The sequence below is a fragment of the Danio rerio genome, chromosome 20 (assembly GCF_052040795.2).
Source record: "Danio rerio strain M-AB ecotype USA chromosome 20, GRCz13ab, whole genome shotgun sequence".
Classification (NCBI taxonomy): Eukaryota; Metazoa; Chordata; class Actinopteri; order Cypriniformes; family Danionidae; genus Danio; species Danio rerio.
In genome coordinates, this window is record NC_141040.1 from 3,487,501 (window position 1) to 3,509,025 (window position 21,525).

Here is a 21,525-nt window from a genome sequence, read left to right on the forward strand (position 1 = left end):
AAACATCCATTGGGGTCCCCCTGACCCTGTGGGATGATTAAGGGTTAAACCAATTGAAGTCCAATTAAAATGTACAGGCATCATATTAACAGTGAAAACAGATTAAAATAGACTAATGTGATGGTCTTGCCTTGGCTGCCGTTTTACTGTATTTGTAAGATGGAGACAGCATGTGTAAAATAGTTTCTTGTTCATAAAGGAAATAACCCATTTCCACAGCAATGCTTCATGAACTCTGCTCTGTTTTATTTAAAACAGTTTTACATTTTTTTTAATATGGCAAATAAATTATTTTAAACTTTCTTGATCATATAGTATTTCAGTTAGTAATTTTAACAATACATGATGCTCTTTAAATTAGTTGTAAATGACAAATGAATGACGATCCTCCACGTGCAATCATTGAGCAATACAGGGCAACACAGTCAAACTCAAAAAGAAGGGAAGCATCCCCACCTAGTGGAGAGATTTAGCAAGTCATTCTGAAAAAAAATGTGCAAATAGTTTTTGGTTCATAAAAAAAACAACAACAAAAAAAAAACATTTCCACAGCAATGACTCGAACCTTTCTTGAACTTTTTTGAAAAACTGTATTATATCTAGCACGTATCAGTTGTATAGCGAGCCAACCTTGTGATAATATGCAATATTTCATGCATGCAAGGATTGCTGCTTTCTGTTGATGTTTTCATGGAGACATTCACTTTGTCCTAAAGCGTTTGCTTCGTGTTTAGCCAGTGGGATGCAGGGATTAGACTTATTACTGCCAGCTTTTTCCAAAGCTGAAACTAACGTGTGAAAATAAATCCAACATAACCTCAGTAAAGCAGGCTAGCAATTATGACATCCACATCGTAAAAAAGAAATAATAATTATAATAATAAAAAAATCAAAAAGAGCATAGGCTACATTGATATTTGCAATATAAAAGAGTAGTTTGAGTATATTCATAGTTCTGGTTGCTTTTCATCTTGAACGTCCATTAAAGGTCCCATCTGTCTTGTTTATGTATATTTGTGTATAATTACCCTGTTAAATTAAAAAGGTAAATCTGAACTGTGTGTTAAACCAACACAATCTCACGGCAATTCGTAACTTTTTCATTTCGTGGCTAATTCGTACGATCTAATTCGTACAATTTAGTACGATTTGTGTATCCCCCAATGACGGTTGGGTTTAGGGGTGGGGTTAGGTGCCACGCCTCCTTTTTAAAATCGTACATTTTCTTACGACTGAACTCGAATTCGTACGAATTAGCCACTAAACTGCCAAAACGTAAAATACTTACGTTTTCTTGTGAGATCAGGCTGGTTAAACTGAACCTAAACTGGCACACTCAGAAGAACCATAATATTAATATTAAATCTTAAAAAAGGGGAAAACTAGGTGCCCTTTGAAGACATTTGTTAGTACAGACATCCATTGTGTGCGTTCTTGGCAGTTTTTTTCTCTGGTTTTTTTAATATTGTCCATATCGATATCGGAATGATATTGTATCGACCGAAATTGAGAAATATATTGTGATATAAGTTTTTGCCATATCGTCCAGCCGTACTTCTAATTGTTTTAGTATCCCTATTAGTGATGAATATCAGGCTTATTTATTAGTGATTCATATCAGGCTTATTTAAATTACAGCTTCTGAAAAGTATAATGTAACACTCAGTCAATATTAGTATTACATGTCAACAATTGCTACAACGCAAAATCCTTTATTGATATTTCCTTGAAAATAGGAGATGATGCTACAAACTTGTCCCATTTTACCCTATTTGAGCTGACTTCACTCTACTTTTCTTGCAGACTCACGTTCCTCTGTGGCTGCAGAGCACTCGTCTGTACCGATGGCCGGAAGATTCAAAGGATCTATTACTGCGCTTGCTTAGAGAAGAGAAATACATTGTCCCTCCACTGGGCAAAGAGCTGACGCTCACTATCAAGCCCCTATAACAAATAATCTGCATATTTCACCATAACCTGCATGAAGATCCAGCAATACTGATGTAGATGCACAGTATAGTCAGATAATAAGAGCAAGTCATTTGTCACTTTAATGCAGTTTCAGTCTTAAACCCGACTGGAGATCATTGTGACAACTACATTTTACGGGATTTCTGATTGAGAAATGTAGATAAGTTAGTAGTTTACTATATGATACTTTTACAGTTTCATTTACAATATAGATGGTTGCATGATTAGATTTCTGCCTGTGATTTTATCAGTCTTGTAAGTAAAAGAAAAAAAAAAAAACATGCTATGGGGAGGTCAAGTGGCTCTGGCGAGGATGGCTGGTTGATTGATTCGCTCCGACAAAAACTATAACACCCTTGTCAATTTAACTAACTCCGATCGGAATTAACAATCTGAGTATGTCCAAACATCTTGCTCCAAAACAGTGTGACATTTTTACATTTTTACCTGAGCTCGTAGAACAGGAGGGGAAAAACAGAAACCTCAGGTCGATCTTGATCTGGCTGTCAAGGCGGATACATCAGACGTGTTGGCAGAATTAAAAGCATTGTGAACTGAGCTTGGAACCAAACTAGATGGTATTGAAAATTGATTAACAGAAGTATCTTCATCTCTTAAGATGTTAGATGTTATGTTAAGATGCGCATTGTGGCAGCTGAAAGCCGACTGGATACAGTCGACTCTTCCACTACCTCGGCATCCAAATGCCTGAATCTCCTGGAAGCAAAGGTGGAAGATTTAGAAAACCGCAGCAGGAGAAAGAATCTTCGACTCTTTGGTTTATCAGAGGATGCAGAAGCATCAAACCGTTCATGGACTTTATCATGCTGTCTCAGTGGTTGAACATGACACCTGACACACAGTTCACCCTGGAGCGGGTCCACAGGACTTTAGCTCCAGCTAAACCTGACCAACACAAGGCCGTTGTCATCCGCTTCCTTAAATTTTAGGATAAGGAACTTGTATTACGCTCAACAAGACGCAGAGAAATCACCTACGATGGAAGCAGGCTTCCATCGTCTTGTTTGCTGATAAAGGGATGTACCGTGGATTCCTTATGCCGACTTCAGACTGCATGATTTTGAAAGTCGTCGTGTCACAGATGTTTTCACACTGCATGACTATCTGGGCTAGCGTTTCGTCGCTGCTTTGTTTACACTGCAAGATGGATCGGCGACAGGGACTTTCACATTGCATGACTTTACTATAGGGAGAATCGCCGACAACTTCGTCCAAACTACGTCTCACAGCCAAAAACACGTAGTATATCTTTTGTTATTAACTACATAATGAGAAAGAAGACTTTAATGGGGTGGAAAATGTACATATTTGCTCACCTGGGTTTAAAGGGAATTAGCCATTTCTCCTCAACGTTGATAATAAACTAATTTCTTTCTGTATGAAACGTCAAACAGACACGGTTGCTCCTGAGTCCTGTCAAACCTCCACTAGTTTTTCCTAAATTTCGTGGGTCCAAATAAACCGAATAAGAGCGCTTTTAACTTCTCTCCCAGCCTCCCGCTGGCCTGCAGCAGGTATACACACACGCACACACACAAGTGAATGCCGCTCCCTCATTGGCTGTAGGCGATCGCTGATGTTATTTTCAGTCAAAACTCAATTCACACGGCATGATTTGAATCGCCGACAGCTCCAGATATTCAGCACGCCAAATATCTCGCAGGCATCGGCGACTCATCGGCGATTCTCTCAGATGGCTTCTTTGATAGTTCATTCTGTGTGATCGACACTCACGTGCATGAGCAGCGATTTGCCTGTGATTTCAGGCATTTGTCGGCGATTTCTCAAAACCTGTTGGCGAGCCAAAATCGGGGCTAAAATCACGCAGTCTGAACTAGGCATAATCCAACCTGGATAAAATTCTTCATGACAAAAAGATCCACCTGTTCTCATCTCTGGAAGACGCTGAGGAGTTCTAGAGTAAAATTGGCTTGACAGTCGTGAGTAATACTATATGGATCGGACTAAAATGAATAAGCGATTTGGGGTGTAAATGTCTTGTTAAAACCGACAAATGCTAATAATTACAAATTAAATTTTCTGTCTCGAAAAACATGTCAAATATATCTCAGATTTTTGAGGAAATATTTCTGCTAATTAAGTATTATATTCTTATAATGTCTACTAGGGATGTAACAATATTGTAAATACCGTCATACCGCAATAGTAAGTTTCTTTAATATTACCGTAGGCGCACGACTCAATAAAACTATATTTCTGAGAAAAGTTTGCTCAGGCGAATGAAGCGAACGGGAGGTAGCGGGAACTACAATTCCCATCAGCCCAGGCGTGGCCATCATCCTTTGCGGTCTGTTGTCACTACAGATCCAATAATGCTGAAATGGAGTGTGTTGCTAGTAGCGGGGAAGAAAAAGAGCTGGAAATGATCGAACCTAAAGCGGATTTTAAATCGGATGTGTGGAAGCATTTCGGTTTCTCTCTAAAAAGATACGAAAAAGGAGAAAAGGTGACAGACAAAGAAAAAACAATATGCAGGCACTGCCAGACTGTGGTGAAATATAAGACGGGGAATACGACTAATAGCAGTCATGGGGACTGCAGAACACAGCACACTGTTCAGATTGATGCAGACGTTGATTTGTACCACAAAGAGACCTCTATCTCACTCATGGCTTGTCCTCTCAAGTGGTGGAAAGACAATGCACAGCGTTACCCACTGCTGTCAACCTTGGCTAAATCATATCTCTCTGTCCCAGAAACCTCAGTCCCAAATGAGAGGGTTTTTTTCTGTTGCAGGGGACATTGTAAATGCCCAGAGATTTACCAGATTATAGTTATATGATAACTTTCCTTAAAGACACTCATCTCTATCTAAGTGAGTGCGTGATTAAATGTTGATTGTGATGAGTTTTCAACAATACTAAATTGAAACTTATTTTTTTAATATGGTTTAATAGTTTTTTTTTTTAAATCTAAAAATGGAAGTTCCTGTTTCGAAACTTACAGATAGATGGTTAATTTGTATGTCATTGATATGTTCAGTGCTAAGGTAAATAAACACTTTTAGCACTTTTTTCGAGCCTTTTCATTAGTTTTGTTTTTCCTGTAAATTATTCAATAAATACTGTACCGTGCCATTCATACCGAGGTATTATCGTACCGTGAAATTTTGATACCGTTACATCCCTAATGTCTAGTACTGTAAGTCTTTAAGATGACAAGCCTTTTTTGTAGATTTGTGTGTTCGGGTTTGAGCACTCTTACTGGTTATTATATGCCCAGAGTTAGTTCGGTGATGGGGCTGCCCTGTCGTTTGGGGATTTATTTAAAAATATCATAAATGACATGCTGCATGTGTAATATTTAACATATAGCTTAAAAAACAAAAATCACGTATTTTTAGAAACCTTATGGACCCTTTATCAACCCTTTGACCTGAGCCTACAAAATACTCTTTGTTATCACACTGACCATACACAAGCTGTTATTTGATTCCTGTTTTAATCTAGAAGTATAAACTGGATTTGTTGATCTACATGTTTTTATATTTGTATACCCTGATGCTACTCAATGCTGAATATTCTTTTTGTCAATTGTGCTGTTTATTTTATTGTAAAATGATAAATAAAAATAAAAAAAAACTGGGTCCACAAAATCGCACGCTTCCTGAAACCTCAACGGCAGGTCAGCGATAACCTGTGACAAGTGCGCAGTACTCTGGGTGGCCTGAAAGGTCACTTCCCACCCAGCTGTGGACTAGCGCTCGGGGAGGGGGTGGGGGGCAGCCATTTCCTGCTTCTCCCTTAGCCAAACAGGTGCCATTGGTGACCCTCGACTGACTGCCTCCGGCATCGCTCTGACCAGCAAGTGAGGTGGTGGATCTTGCTTTCCCTCTCCCTCCAGCAATGGACGACTGACCTCCACCCCCCACAACCCTAACCCCCAACCCCAAGATGGGGTGGTGGTGGAGGCTCTGCGGCTGGGGAGGGGGAAAAGCGGACACCCTCATGCCTCTACACTCCCCCGGGCTAGACCCTCTGGAGGCTGGGGATGAGTGACCGGCCGCTGCTACCATTACACCATTTACCAGCAGCGCCCAGGCACCCCACTCTTAACCCTAGCAACACTGACTTGGTAAAACGCACGCACTAAACACACATGCCATTGGTGACCCCCGGGGGCACTGCATGCTGCTTGTGCCCCCCAACCGCTTTGAGGGGGGGAGGATCAGTCATCGCCTGCCATTGGTGCCTGGAGTTTGCATATTCTCTATGTGTTCGCGTGGGTTTCCTCTGGGTGCTCCGGTTTCCCCCACAGTCCAAAGACATGCGCTACAGGTGAATTGTATAAGCTCAATTGTCCGTAGTGTGTGTGCATGAATGTTTCCCAGTGATGGGTTGCGGCTGGAAGGGCATCCACTGCGTAAAAATAAATGCTGGATGAGTTGGCAGTTCACTCCACTGTGGCGACCCCTGATTAAAAAGGGAATAAGCCAAAATGTAAATGAATGAATGAATGAGTGTAATACTCAGCACAACATAATAACACAATACAACAAATAGCAGATCAATCAAAAATTAAATAGGCTGATTTAACGACTCAGAATTGTGTTATTGCGGCTATTTAAAGATATAAAAAATTAATTTAAATTAAAAAGGTTTTCAGATGAATAATAAAATAGATTCCGATTATTTTAAACTGGTGTTTCTAAAGAGATACTTCGCCTAAGAAAATGAATACTGTACTCTCTACTCGAGTTTCTTCTGTTGAACACAAAAAGAAAATGTTTTGATGAAAGCTCAAAATCGGTAACCATTGATTTCCATAGTATAGGAAAAACAATTACTATTAAAGTCAATGGTGACATATTTCTTCAGAATATTTTCTTTTGTGTTCAACATGAAGAAATAAATGTTGCAAACCAGTAATAGGGGAGTAAATAATGACAAAATGTTCTTTTGTGTGAACTATTCATTTAATTATAAAAGAGGACATTTTGAATGACAGGCTTAAATAAAAGAAGAAATCTAAAGGCAGGGGTGGCCAACCCTCTAACCCTGTTCTTGGAGAGCCACCTTCCTGCAGATTTCAGTTGCAACCCATATCAAACACACTAGTAATGATCACGTGGTGTTCAGGTCCTAATTAATTGGATCAGGTGTGTTTGATATGGGTAGCAACTGAAATCTGCAGGAAGGTGGCTCTCCAGGGTTGGCCACCCCTGTTCTAAGGGGTTACAGGTTGGTTCGTACCTATTAAACACTCGTAAAGCATCCATCTTTTTACTGGTCGTTTTGTGTACCTCTAGATGGCAGCATTTATTTCTGAATGACCGACATGATCCAGAGCTCAATGAACGAACACGGTAACAAAGGTAGAGTGATTCTTGTCAAACTGCATTTCGCATAAACTCTCTCTCTCTCTCTCTCTCTCTCTCTCTCTCTCTCTCTCTCTCTCTCTCTCTCTCTCTCTCTCTCACACACACACACACACACACACACACACAATGTGTGGAAACACCATGGAGAGAATATTTAAGTGTTTATGGTGATTCTTTTTATTTTTTATTTTTATATCATCACATTTTAACAGTACAATATATATATATATATATATATATATATATATATATATATATATATATATATATATATATATATATATATATATATATATATATATATATATATGCCAGGGGGTAAGCATAAATCAAATACAAATATACATATGTAATAATCAAATAAATACCTTGTAGAGTTCACAAAGTTTTAAAGTGCGTAGGGCTTTATTATTTAGATAGTCTCTGATACTACTAATATAAAGCATAATTCAGTCATCAACACCTTAAAGTTGTGTTTCTTATTGGTAAATTTACATTTATGAATGTAAAATTTTGTTAGCAAAATAATTTAATTAGTTAAATAAAAACTTTTTTCTTCTTGAATAAGGTACATGGAAATGCCAAAAAGTACATTTTCCCACAACAATGATAGAGGTTTAGAACACTGTAATTAAAGTGTTGATAGTGATGTTTGGAGTTTAGTTTACAAGCCACCATTAACTAAAAATGTTGGAGATCTTCAGTGGTGGGTGTTAAAGGATATTATTGCAGTCAGTGCTTTTATTTCGGTACTGAATTCAAGTGTGCATGATAAAAGTCCTTTTTCGTGATGAAAGAGAGATAATTCCTCATTGTTATATGCATTGTGAAAGACTGGGGTCTTTATTCAATTTACAATTTACAGTTTACAAAAACTGTGTTTGTTTTTGGTTTTAAATTTGGAAAGATAGAAAAAGCAAAAGGGAATCTGTTAAATGTTATATTAGGTCATGTTAATTATATTAACATATTAACATTACATGATAATTATGTTAATTTCAGCATTATTACATTATATGGTCAGTTTTCTTGATTGTGGTAAGCTAAGTGAAAACTGTATATCGGAAAAATGTTCAGCAAAATGTATTTTTTTTGCATTTATAAGTCACTTTTAGTCTACAAACAACTAGCATTGGATTAATTTTTAGGGACCCCCTCGAAAATGAGATTATTCATCTCCAGGGGCTATCCCATTCAATAAATTCAATTCAAAAAGAACCAATATTTTTTATCATTATAATTAAAAAGTATTTTCCCCTTTGAATTGAACTCACCACAGTAATCTACTTTTCTTGTTACAAGTAGGCATGGGACAATAACCTTCATTTTTAAGAGTGAAGAAACTTTAGTTCTATCAGAAAGACTTTAGGAGGCAGATAAAGGTTTGAACATTTATTGTGAATTGTTTGCATGAATGCAAGTTAATTACGATCCTTTCATAAAGTCCTTTGGCGTAAGCTGGCAGATCCTGCCTGAAGATGAAGGCAGGGTGAAGCCAACCCCTTGAGGGGAGACAAGGCCGACCTGGTGGTGGTGGTGATGGAGAGGATGGAGGAAGTCTTCCACAACGTCACCTGAGTACAGCGAAAAAGATTGTTCAGATGGGTGGTTGTGATGGGCTGACGAGGTAATTATTATGAATGACGTGACATCTCAGTCTTCCTGGTAGAACTAGCTAAAGCTTTCATTGCACTGAAAAGGACTGAAAAAGGACTGAAAGCACTGTACTCTTTGATAAGTTTCTTCAAGTTGTCCCAACACAAATTGATTAAGTTAATTTAATTGTTACGTTTACAAATCAAGTGGACTGAACATAAAACAATTAAGCTGCCCACAAAAAACAAGAATTGTGTTGATTCAGCTCATTTTAAATAAGCAGTTTGAACAAGCAGCATTTTTTGAGTGTAGTAAATATATTACAGTGTGTTTGAATCATACTATTGTAAAGTACTTGATTTAATATGTTGTAACTATAGTTACTTTTTAAGGAAAGCAATTTGAAAGTATGTCTTATTTTTGTGTGTTTTTTTAAGGATAGGTAGGCTTAAAATAGTGATATATTACTTTTTCCACAACTGGAAGCTGAAAGGGCGTCCGCTGCATGTGTGAAACGTGTGCTGGATAAGTTGGCAGTTCATTCCACTCAAGGTTATTATAGTTAACAAAAACAAACGAAAAAACTAAAACTAAAATGTAAAATAATTGTCGTTAAATAAAAAAAAAAAACAGAAACTGTATTGTGTACATACAAAACTAACCGAAGCTAACTAAAATTACAGCAAAAACCTCCTTCATTTTTAGATTTGTGAATGTATTTAATACATAATCTTACTGTAAGCCGTTTGGAAGTAAATCTAATTCGCGCTGCTGATGTTTGACCCTCTTGCACCTCAAGAGTTTGTAATCCTGCTGCTATTGGCCAGATCGAGCCAGTTATCCTCCAGTCAATCCTCGCTGTTGCTCCCGCGACAAAAACAATGAGTGGACATGACAGCAGCACGGTGACAGCATTAAATACAGGCACTTAAAACTATTACTTTAACATGTTTGTGCACAATAATGGGTTTTAGTTCTGTATCGCGAATTCGCGATCGCGAACGACTCTTTTTAACCCGAACTTCTAAGCGAAACGGTTGAAGTAGTTCACCAAAATTAACCAACATTTATGAACCTGCAGACCCCGAGACCCAACCGCACGCTCAACGAACTGAATAATTTGAAACGATTTGCGTCTCCAGTAAGGACTTATCCACAAACTACTTACTTTTTAACCAGCCCAATACTCCTCCCTAACTCTAGATAATCCAATATATACTCTCATTCAGTTATTAGAACAGTAACGTTACACTAAGATCAAACTTTAGAAGTGGTGAACCGATAATACTGCGCATGCGTGATTCAGTGGACCAAACACAAACAGCACAGCCTGCTGTGACTAAACTGAACTAAACCGAGGGCTTATATGAGAAGATCTGGTGAAAGAAACGTAAGTTTATTTTATTACAGAAAATCGTAATAGAATTTAAATAAGTGAATCATGCTCAGTTGGGTTGCAAGACTTTACTGCAAGACAATTTTCAGATCATGGTGATGTTTTAACTGACTAAAATTACTATTGCTGACTACATAACGTTGAGTCCTAACATCCGCGTTAGAAATCTGAACTTCCCATCACTACTGTGTATCTAACCTCAGAGCAGCCTTGCACACACATTGTACACTTAAGGCTGCTGTTGTGGGCTACAAATTCAAATACTCAAAGTATTTGAGTTTGAGGATGGATAGATGGTATTGGTAGATGATCGTGTTCATGTGTTTTCTAAATACAGGTTTTAAAAAATGTATGGCTGAGTTTTTTAGCATAAAATATTTATTCTATTGATTTTGAATCTTGCACCAAACAAACATGCTTATTTAAAAAAAAAACTAAAACTAATACTGCAACTGAAACTAATAAAAACTAATCTAACTAGAAACTAACTAGAAACTAATAAAAACCAGTAAATCTCCCTCTAAAACTAATTAAAACTGACTGAATTTGAAAACAAAAAGTCAAAACGAAATAGAAACTAAAACTAATGAAAAATTCTAAACTATTGTAACTTTGATTCCACGGTGATGATCCCTGAGGAATAAAGAGACTAGCAGAAGGAAAACTATTGAATGAATGAATGTATTGTAAAAGAACACCTATAGTAATATCAACGACTAAACAAATATCGTAGTTTTTTTTTTTTTTACAGTAGGCTACATTATACTACAATACACATTATACAACAATATACTGCCGTAAATGTGCTATAAAAACAGAAAAGTAAGATATTGCCATCTTAAATCCCTTTAAAAAGTAACTAAATGCCTTACTTAGTCATTTTTAAGGAAAGTAATTTAAAGGTCTGTGTTGTTTTTGCTTTTTGAAAAGTAAATAGGCTTAAAATTGTAATAGACCTATTACTTTTTACACAACACTGTACGTTAACAGATCAACTGTAATAATATAAACAAAGGAAATGCTGTAGTTTTGTACAAGCAGCTATTTTAAACTACAATACTTTGCAGTTTGCTGTAGTAAAATCTAAAGTATTGCTTGTTTATTGTTTATCAGTTCACTTTAATTAAAATCCAGCTGGAGCGTTTAATAACTTAGTGCCATAAGTACTATATAGGCTACAGTATAATACACTTTACTATTGTAGCCTATGAGGGTGGCGTGGTGGCGCAGTGGCTAGTGCTGTCGCCTCACAGCTAGAAGGTCGCTGGTTCATGCCTCGACTTGGTCAGTTGGCATTTCTTTGTGGAGTTTGCATGTTCTCTCTGTGTTCGTGTGGGTTTTCTCCTCGGGTTTCCCCCACAAGTCCAAAGACTTGGTACAGGTGAACTTGGTCACTTGGTCACGCCACAGCGGAATGAACCGCCAACTTGTCCAGTGCGTTTTTAAGCAGTGTATGCCCTTCCAGCCGCAACCCATCTATGGGAAACATCCACATACACTCATTTACACTCATACACAATTTAGCTTACCCAATTCACCTGTACCACATGTCTTAACCTGAACACCTGGAGGAAGACAAGGGAGAACATGCAAACTCACACAGAAACGCCAACTGTCCTAGCCGAGGCTCGAACCAGCGACCTTCGTGCTCTGAGGGGACAGCACCACCTACTGCGTCTCCATTAATATATTTCATTAAAGATTATATTATGAGCACCAGTTGAGAGTTTTTCTATGAAGCTTTTCCTGCATTCTTCTGTCGCTCAATGGGTTTCTTTCAGCGCTCTCACCGTGTCATGCTTTCCTCGAGTCTGCATCTGTCGGCTCCACACACACACGGCTCCTGTGAGCTGATCGACCGCGATTCTCCGCCAATAACGGAGCGCACACAGACAGAGCCGAGGATAGTGGGAGGTTCAAGCTCCCTCAGAGATGCTGAACGGATTCCCCAACTCTCTTCTGGATCTCAGCATCACCAGACCCCACGCCTGCTTGCTGCTGGAGGGATTGTTTATATCAGGAAGGGATGCGACAGAAGGTGCGCGCGCTTTCACGGGCTCGTCCCGTTAAAGATGATCTGTCCAGCGGGCAGCAGTGGTAACTTTCACGCCAAGTGCCTTTCGGTGGGAGAACACGCGTTCATTCACTGCGCGTTAATTTGAGCATTTCACGAGAGAGAGCGAGAGCGATCTGGGATAGATACACGTGGTCCCATTGGATTAAGCTTTAATTTACAGCGAACTTCAAATTAAATCCAAGCATTGGATGGGACTGAAACCTGTGGTCCAGACCTGGTGGATTATCACAAGGCGGATTAGACCACGATGAGAAGTTTTGCGTTGGTTTTGGAGAGTTGTAAACGCGATAGGATGTCTCAGGATCTCTTCTGTGGACTGTGTTGTGAAACTTGCACATTAATCCAAAGGGATATGAGTTGATAATCCTCGTTTTTTATATAGGAACACACCTGTTTCATGATTCTGGAGATACCTGACGCGTTGGTTGAGTTCATGATGCATCAACACTTGTGGACGGAGTGTGATGTGAGGAAGCCTCGGTGGATTTACTGAAGTTGTGCGTTGGTTTATTCATGGATTATAAAGAGATTTAAATCAAGCATGTAAATGGACAGCGAACATCTCGTTGTTTCGTCAGGGGAATGGATTCGGACCGCGTTCGGTTTTCTGTCAGTTTCACGTGTGTTCGCTTTATTGTAAAGACTGAGGTACATAATCGTCGAGATCTTTTATTTATGAAGACAGAGATGGCTGACAATTACTTCTGCACAACTCCCGATAATGCACTGACTTAGTGCTTTGATTAAAAAAGATAAGTTTGGGATTATCGAAGGTCTGTGGATGATTGACGCTTCAACAGGTGACTGAGGTAAAACATCTCTCTCTAAATATAACAATTAAATTGACTGTGTTAAATATTAGCTACCTGAGCTATTAGTTTATAGAGCATGAGGAGAATTGTAGAAACATCTACTGGAACGCTTTTACCAAAAAAGATTAGATTTGTCTGCTTATTTGTCATGTTTTATAATCAGTTTACACAATTTGACCATGTTTTAGATGGGGCTAGAAGAGTGTTTAAAAACAGAGTGCTAATTGTCTAAATAACTGCAGCTTGTGCACGTTTCCACAAAGTTTAAGTAACGACAAACGTTTTCTTACAGTGCTGTAATTAGACGACATGTCCAATAGTTTTACCTGAGGAGATAAAAGGCTGTTCCAGCACTTTCCCTAAAGGTTTCCTACATGCGGTAATGTTGACAAAATATGTTTAGGATGTGAGGTGAACCACTTTGGCGCCACAAGATTTCCTTTGAAAAAGATATAAAAACTCCCTGTGATTCACTGAATATTTTGAACACTGGGAACCATTATAATAATTAGTTCTTTAGAGATAGTAGTTATTAAAAAGAGTTCAATCATGCCAAAACGACAATTCTGTCATCACACCATTGTGGAGGATAGTAGGACCTGTGTGCAAGTCCAATATGAACTAAGGATAGCTGATGTTGTGCTGCATCTTCTTTTGTTTAAAGGTAACTGTGTAGTTACTAATGCAGTGAAAATCTGCGAATTGTACACTCATAAACACATTAGTGCATTGCCATTGTGGAGGATAGTAGCATCTGTGTGCAAGTCCAATATAAACTATGGTTAGCTGATGTTGTGCTGCATCTTCTTTTGTTTAAAAGTAACTGTGTAATTACAAATACAGTGAAAATCTGTTTGCTAGTTATACATACATGAACACATTAGTGCATTGAATGACTTTACGTTTTTGTGAGCTAAACTGTTTTTTTTTTATTGTATCAGTTGATGAAATACGGTTATTTTCTGTAAATTTAAACAGTCCTATAAACTTCCGTATCTTTACAGAAAATTCCTGGCAACCACTGCTGGTATTTTTCAGTAAATTTAACAGATTTTTTTTAGCAGTGTAAATAAATTAGAGTTAAATTATAAATGTTGTGTTGATTGAACTAAACAACATTACCTTACCTTTATTAAACTAACTTAAGTTTAATAAATATTCTTTCTTTAAGGTAACTTAACTCGGTTATGTGGAACCTGTTGACATAAAAAAGTTAATTAAAGCCAACATATCATTTTTTGAGTGTACGTTTTTGTGAGCTAAACTAGGTTTTTGTGAACTGAGCATTGTATCAGTTGATGAAAAACAGATACTTTCTGTAAATTTAAACAGTCCTATAAAACTTTTTAACAGTGTAAATAAATTAAAGCTAAAATATAAATGTTGTGTTGATTGAACTACCAACATTACATTACCTTTATGTAACTAACTTTAGGCAAGGCAAGTTTATTTATATAGCACATTTCATACACAGTGGCAATTCAAAGTGCTTTACATAAACAAGAATAAAAGAAACAAGTAAAATAAAAATAAAAACAAATAATAAAAATGAGTAAAAAACAACAACATAAAAACAGGTAAAATGTAATATAAAAGAATGAAGAAGAAGAGAAAAACATAATAACATAAACATAAAACATAACTTAAATTTACTCAAAATAATATTCTTTCTTTTGGGTAACTTAACTCGGTTACATGGAACCTGTTGACATAAAAAAGTTAATTAAAGCCAACATATAATTTTTTGAGTGTACTCTTCCTTCATTTGTTCCAAACCTTTATGATTTTCATTCTCCTGCTGAACACAAAAGAAGATAATTTAAAGAAAGCTTAAAACATGTAACCGTTGACTTCTGAAGTATTTGTTTTCCTACTGTGTAGTCAATGGTTACAAGTTTTTAGCTTTCTCCAAAATATCTTCTTTTGTGTTGAACAGAAGAAAGAAACTTATAAAGCTTTGAAATTGTGAGTAAATGTACATTTTGGGTGATTCATCTCTTCAAACACATCAAATTATTTCTAAAAGTAGCTTATGGTTTAAACAAAAGTGTGTCTTTTAGAGTCAAATCGTATGCACAATATTTAGTTTGACTTATCTTAAGTATTATTCATAATGTGTATTTGTGTTTGTTTTGAACCTGGAATTCAGATTTTGCTTACACTGTGGGAAATAATAAAAAAGAATAATGTTCTGACAGAGAATGACAAGTAAATTCCTACTAAATGATCATTTTCTCAACTCCTAAAACAATACACAATGTTCATTCATGCTATTGTAGAAGAGCTAACATGATCCTCTCTGTGTTTCTCCACTCGCAGCGTGCAGTAGGCTGTATCAGAATGCTTGTACTGGTATGAAAGCTGGTCCTGTGGGTTTACAGTTGACCCTCCGTGCTTCCTTCATCTCCTGCCCTGCTTCTCGCTGTCCACATGCAGGCGAAGAAGCGATACCTGCTGGTATCAGTGGGTGCCTGTAGCCTGCTGCTCGCCTACCTGTGTGGCCTGCAGATCGGTGAGTTCCACAGCCAAAACCGCGCAGCACTTTACGGACTCTCGCAGGTGCCCAGCTTTCCACCTCGCTGGCCCGAATGGGTGGATCCCCCTCTGCAGACATACCTGGGTGAGGCAGAGCAGGAAGAAGATGGACCTCTGCTTCTTCATCAACACACATCTCCTCGAGAGAGACGCGAAATTCAGAAGAACATCTACAAGAGCCGCAGATGCCGCATGGACACCTGCTTTGACTTTCAGCGATGTGAACGAGGGTTTAAAATCTACGTGTATCCACCTCAGAAAGGCGAAGTGCCCTCGGAAAGCTACCAGAAGATTCTGGCCGCCATCGAGGAGTCACGGTTCTACACCACGGACCCTAACGAGGCCTGTTTGTTTGTTTTAAGCATAGACACTTTAGACAGGGACCAGCTGTCTGCTCAGTATGTGCATAACGTCCGAGCTCGAATTCAAAGCCTCCCTTTGTGGTATGAAGGAAGGAACCATTTGATTTTTAACTTGTACTCTGGAACTTGGCCTGATTATACGGAGGAACTAGGGTTCGATATCGGACAAGCCATGTTAGCTAAGGCTAGCACTGACATGGACAACTTCAGACCACATTTTGACATTTCCATACCTCTGTTTTCAAAAGACCATCCGCAGAAAGGAGGAGACAAAGGTTTTCTGAATCTTATCAATGTCCCTCCTTTACGGAAATACTTGCTGGTCTTTAAGGGGAAAAGGTATCTAACTGGCATCGGCTCCGAAACCAGAAACGCGCTTTATCATATACATAATGGGGATGATATCATTTTATTGACTACCTGCAAACATGGAAAGGACTGGGAGAAACATAAGGATGCAAGGTGTGACCGAGACAATGAAGAGTACACAAAGTAAGTCACATGTTTGGCTATTTTTATTGCGCTGGTGGATGGGTTAAAGCGAAACCTTAGAGGAAGTGTTTTTTTTTTTTGAGGATATTGGAGTAAATAAAGGATAAATTGGTTGAAACATTTGGTAACTCTATTTGAGGGTGTCCTTGTTACACATGTTCTTGTTATAGTAATAACATTTAATTATGCACAATTAGACTTGACCACTGTTGGGTTTAGTTTTCTACTGAGAAATAAAGGAATTCATGTAATTTAAGCCGTAGACCCAATCCCAATTCTACCACTTAACCCTTCCCCTTACCCCTACCTCTCGTTTTGCGCGTGCACGCCAAGAGGTAGGGGTGTCCCAATTCTCTTTAGCTTGAAGGCGTAGGGCTAAGGTAATTAGCCCTTCGAAAGAACCCCACTTGAAACCCATGGGTAAGAAAATTTCCCAGAATGCACCAGCCACAACGGCAGTATTGCTGAACCCGGAAGTAATGAGATCCACAAATTACTATTTTTTTGTTATTATTACAAATTTTTACAACAAACAAACACGTGTTTTAATATATTCATACCCGCATTCGTGATTTAGTGTCATGCTTTAAAAAAAAAAAACGCTAAAAAAACTTGCTAAATTTCACGATCTATAATCTCTATTAATAACTCTAAAGGTGTGGGGGTACAAAAATAGTATTGGGATTGGGCTTATACTTGCCTTGAATACTGTACATAAACTCAACATTTTCTATTTAAAGAGCTCCTATTAGATTGCTAAATTTCGCGATCTATAATCTCTATAATTACCTCCTTTACAGCAGTCCCACAGCATTTTGACACTCGAATACCCTGTCAGTAATGTCTAGTGGCTGTCAATTGATATTTTACAGTGTTTGCCTCCAGATCGATGCGTTTCAACAGATTTAAAGGGTTTTTACTGTATTTTACATTTAGGGTTAGGGTTAGGTTGTTTATCTTAATGGATATCGATCAACAGATGAACAGAAGTCAGACTATTTCCAAGCATCAGCAGTTTTTTTGCCATCTCTTGTAGTTCTGTCTGGTTTACTGAAGAAAAGGCCCAAATACTGTGTAGTTGTAAAGAATAACTGAAGTAAAAAAAAATTCAAGAGCTTTGAATCTGTCTGTGTGTTATTTTTACGGACGTTTTTCAGCCATTTCTAAACATAGTAGTTTTAATAACTAATTTCTAATAGCTGATTTATTTTATCCTTGTCATGATGATAGTAAATAATATTTGACTACATATTTTTCAAGACACTTCTATACAGCTTTAAGTGACATTTAAAGGCTTAACTAGGTTAACTAGGTAGGTTAGGGTAATTAGGTAAGTTATTGTATAGCGACGGTTTGTTCTGTAGACTATCTGGAAAAAAATATAGCTTAAAGGGGCTAATAATTTTGACCCTAAAATGGTTTTAAAAAATTAAAAACTGCTTTTACTCTAGCCGAAATGAAACAAATAAGACTTTCATATATTATCAGACATACTGTGAACATTTCCTTGCTCTGTTAAACATCATTTGGGAAAAAAATACAATAAATCGAAAGGGGGCTAATAATTCTGACTTCAACTGTACGTACATGCACAATATTTTGAATTTTTAAAAAATAAAATTATGTAGAAAAATAAGGGAATAATAGAAGGGAAAAGAAATGTTTTGCTAAAAAATAAAGCTTTAAAATAAGCATTTTCGCTAGACAATCAGTTTGGGCCTATAAAAAAAAGGTGGGCCTCCAAGTGAAAAAGGTTGAGAACCCCTGCATTAAAGCAATGAGGTTAAACACCAGCATACTGCTCTATTCTTATCGAGAAGTAAAACAGTGACACACATTCAGTATTAATCCACATAGTAGCAAAAGATTAACTATTTTAAAAAACTTGACCACAACAAGTGTGTAGGAACAGCTGACCGTGGCCATAGCAACGACAAACGCATTTAAATCCGTAACAACACGTCACATTTTCAACATGGCTTTAGACGCGATATGAGAATATCCGCTTGTTAAGTGGTGACGTTATGGTGACGTTTATAATACTGTTTCCGGGTCCAAGCCGCCACTCATTTGAGGTGATCAATTATTTGTTTATGATCACTATTAATTCATATCACACATTAAAATTAATTTTATATAAAGTCATAGTGTACACAACAATCTCTGGGCTTGCTGCATCACAAATACCAAAATTTTAACAATTTATAAAAAATGAATCACTTTCTGGCCATCGGGCATTAGGGATGGACATATATATTGCGATCGTTATTTACGAAAGTATTTAATCGCTTTGTAAACGTTATAATTACTATTTCATGAGTCTCCCCATACATTTGAATAGAGTGCTTGGACCTGGAAGCCGCTTCGCGTGACGTCACACTTAACAAGCGGATAAAGAGTGAATCATATACAGTACAATCAGTCACAAGTAATAAAACACAATTAAATGCATAATTTGCAAGCTAGAGAAAACAAGGAGGCCACAATTTCAAGCACACTTACTTACACTTGTTAAATGGAGGAAGAAACTGATCCATGAACTGTGCACTGATAAAGTTCCGGTCAAGTCCCATATAGTCTTTTCTGATCCTTCCTTTACCAAACGGCTGACGAATCTACTGTTGTAAGTGTGTAGATTGCAGAAGCACTCATCAGATAAATGACAGGAACACAGCACAAGGCTATTATCTAACCAGTACGCCCATGTAATTATTTACTATTACTCTGTAGTTAAATGAATAGTTACACTGTAACAAGGACACCTTAAAATAAACAGTAACTGACCATTCTTGAAAAGTCATACAGGTTTACGATGAAATGATCATGAGTATTGACCTTTTTCTTGGAACGCAAAATTACCCATTATGCTTTGCGTGTATGTGCAAGGAGAATGCGAAGAACTTCCGGTCGGCAGCTGATGCGTGTAAACAGTCACATTTGGACAGCTCTGAAATGATAGTTTTAATCTATTTTACCTGCTTTTATCCTCTTTGAACTAATACTGTTGTCCATCAGCAGCATCTCCTGGACTGATCATTTACAGAAATGTGATCTAATAGAATGGAAAACAGCTGCTGTGAGGCATTTTTCCCCTCGTTGTCAGACGGCATCTTCTGCTGTTTAAATGAAGCCTCGTCATCGCTAAAGTCAACATTTTTCTTTTTATTTCAAATATATAACCAGCCCAAACAAATGTAGTTCACCAAAATGTTTGACACACACACGTAGCCTGTACTGCGCCACTGACACACTGATTTAATAACTGTGACAAAGTGAAAATATAGGCTAGCGTCATTTTGAAATGACAGAAAAACACAAACTGTGGTAAAAACAACACACGAAATGCACAAACGGCTCGCGATTAGAATGAACAGCAAATCAGCCAGCAGAGGATCAATAACAGACTTTTATTGCTCATTTTTGTAAATTGCACGACTTTCATACCTGTTAAGTTTCATGCCAGTACTCTGGTTTGCTCTCTCTCTCTCTCTCTCTCTCTTTCTCTCTCTCTGTGTGTGTGTGTGTGTGTGTTAAAGAGCTGCTGAGCTAACAGCTGACAGGCCGGGAACACGCACTGTATTTCTGACGGCAGACACGTGAACTAGGAGAACGTTTTTCTCGTATTTCTGACGCGCTTGAACCACATGTGACAGATTATAACGGCTTTAACAGACACATTTCTAAGTCGTGTGTCACAAAAACACTCTGCTATCCATTAAAAACGTTATTGAAACCCATTTTCGGAGCGCAAATTACCAGTTGTACACGCTGTAAACGGAAGTTTTTAGCATTCTACCGGAAGATGCTGGTCGCTATGGCGCCCTCCATGCAGCAGCCATGAAAAAGGTCTATAAGAGAGATGTCAGCATTTCCATTATGGCTTGAACCATTTCTTTAATGTGCAGATTATACAGCCTTAGTTGAGCTGATGAGGTGGAGGTTGTTGTTTGCTTGATTCATACAGTAAGGGTTTTCCAGTTTGCCTTTGTATTTTATGGTTGGTCATTCAAAGGTTAACCTGAGTAAACGCCGCTGAGGATAAAAAGCGCAATGGCAGTATTTAATGTCAGGGTGATTTAGACTGTTGCTTGTTTTGTACTCTAGACTGTAGTGTTCATGTGGTCATCATGGGAATACGGCTGTAAATGGAAGTGGTGTTGCATTTGTCTAGCTCAGGAAAAAAAAAGCAAAAAAGTGCTGTGAAAAAAGGACTCTAGAGGTCTCTTAGCCTGAAACAAAGCCAATCTTCATCTGTTCCTGACCAGTAAATGTGAGCGCTTTGTGTAAATGCACAATTTTGCCGAGATTTATGCTATCGTGTTCAATTCTCCAAGGTACAATGATTAAATTGTTATTGTCTTATATTATAATGTGTATATGCTTGACTTTTTTTCCATCATTAGACACCGGATACCATGTGCAACAACTCGTAACAGTGATATCAAGCAATTTTTTAATATGGATCCAGCGTTATTTATCAAATAATTTTTGCTGTTTTGTTGTTCTAAATAGTTTGTACGGACTGTTAAAAAATCAGTTAACTTTGTAATTGTTGTCCATCGGTATAACACTGTTGTTACATAGTTATTACATAGGTGCAGTTGGATTTTTGTTTTTTGACTGTTACAACAACACCATACACAGAGATCACGGCTGACGCCAGGAGAATCATGCAAAAATCAGAATGGAGCTAGATTAGCTTAGTTTTTGTTGTCTATCGATATACCATCAGTATTGCACAGTTATTATCATCTAAAGATTAATTTTTTTCTATGTAATTCATAGGCGCAGTTGTATTTCGGTTTTCTGAATGATACAATAACACCATACACACAGAGATCACGGCTGAGGCCAGTAGAATCGTGCAAATATCAAATTGGATCTAGATTAGCTAGTTTTCTTTTTTATTGTTATAACATTGT

General features: G+C 37.7%; 2 protein-coding genes across 2 annotated transcripts in view; both read left to right on the forward strand.

Annotated features, from left to right (window-relative positions):
* The window catches only part of traf3ip2a (TRAF3 interacting protein 2a), a 22,869-nt gene extending 17,949 nt beyond the window's left edge, over positions 1-4,920 (forward strand). The window contains exon 10 of the mRNA XM_087298003.1: positions 1,804-4,920. Within this exon, the coding sequence (XP_087154129.1) occupies positions 1,804-1,950 (147 nt within the window). The 3' untranslated portion in view covers positions 1,951-4,920. The remainder of the gene's footprint in view (positions 1-1,803) is intronic.
* A 7,418-nt stretch (positions 4,921-12,338) lies between these two features.
* The window catches only part of LOC101885478 (exostosin-1), a 440,935-nt gene continuing 431,748 nt past the window's right edge, over positions 12,339-21,525 (forward strand). Inside the window, exons 1-2 of the mRNA XM_087297961.1 lie at positions 12,339-13,211; positions 15,534-16,603. Of these exons, the coding sequence (XP_087154087.1) occupies positions 15,645-16,603 (959 nt within the window). The 5' untranslated portion in view covers positions 12,339-13,211; positions 15,534-15,644. The remainder of the gene's footprint in view (positions 13,212-15,533; positions 16,604-21,525) is intronic.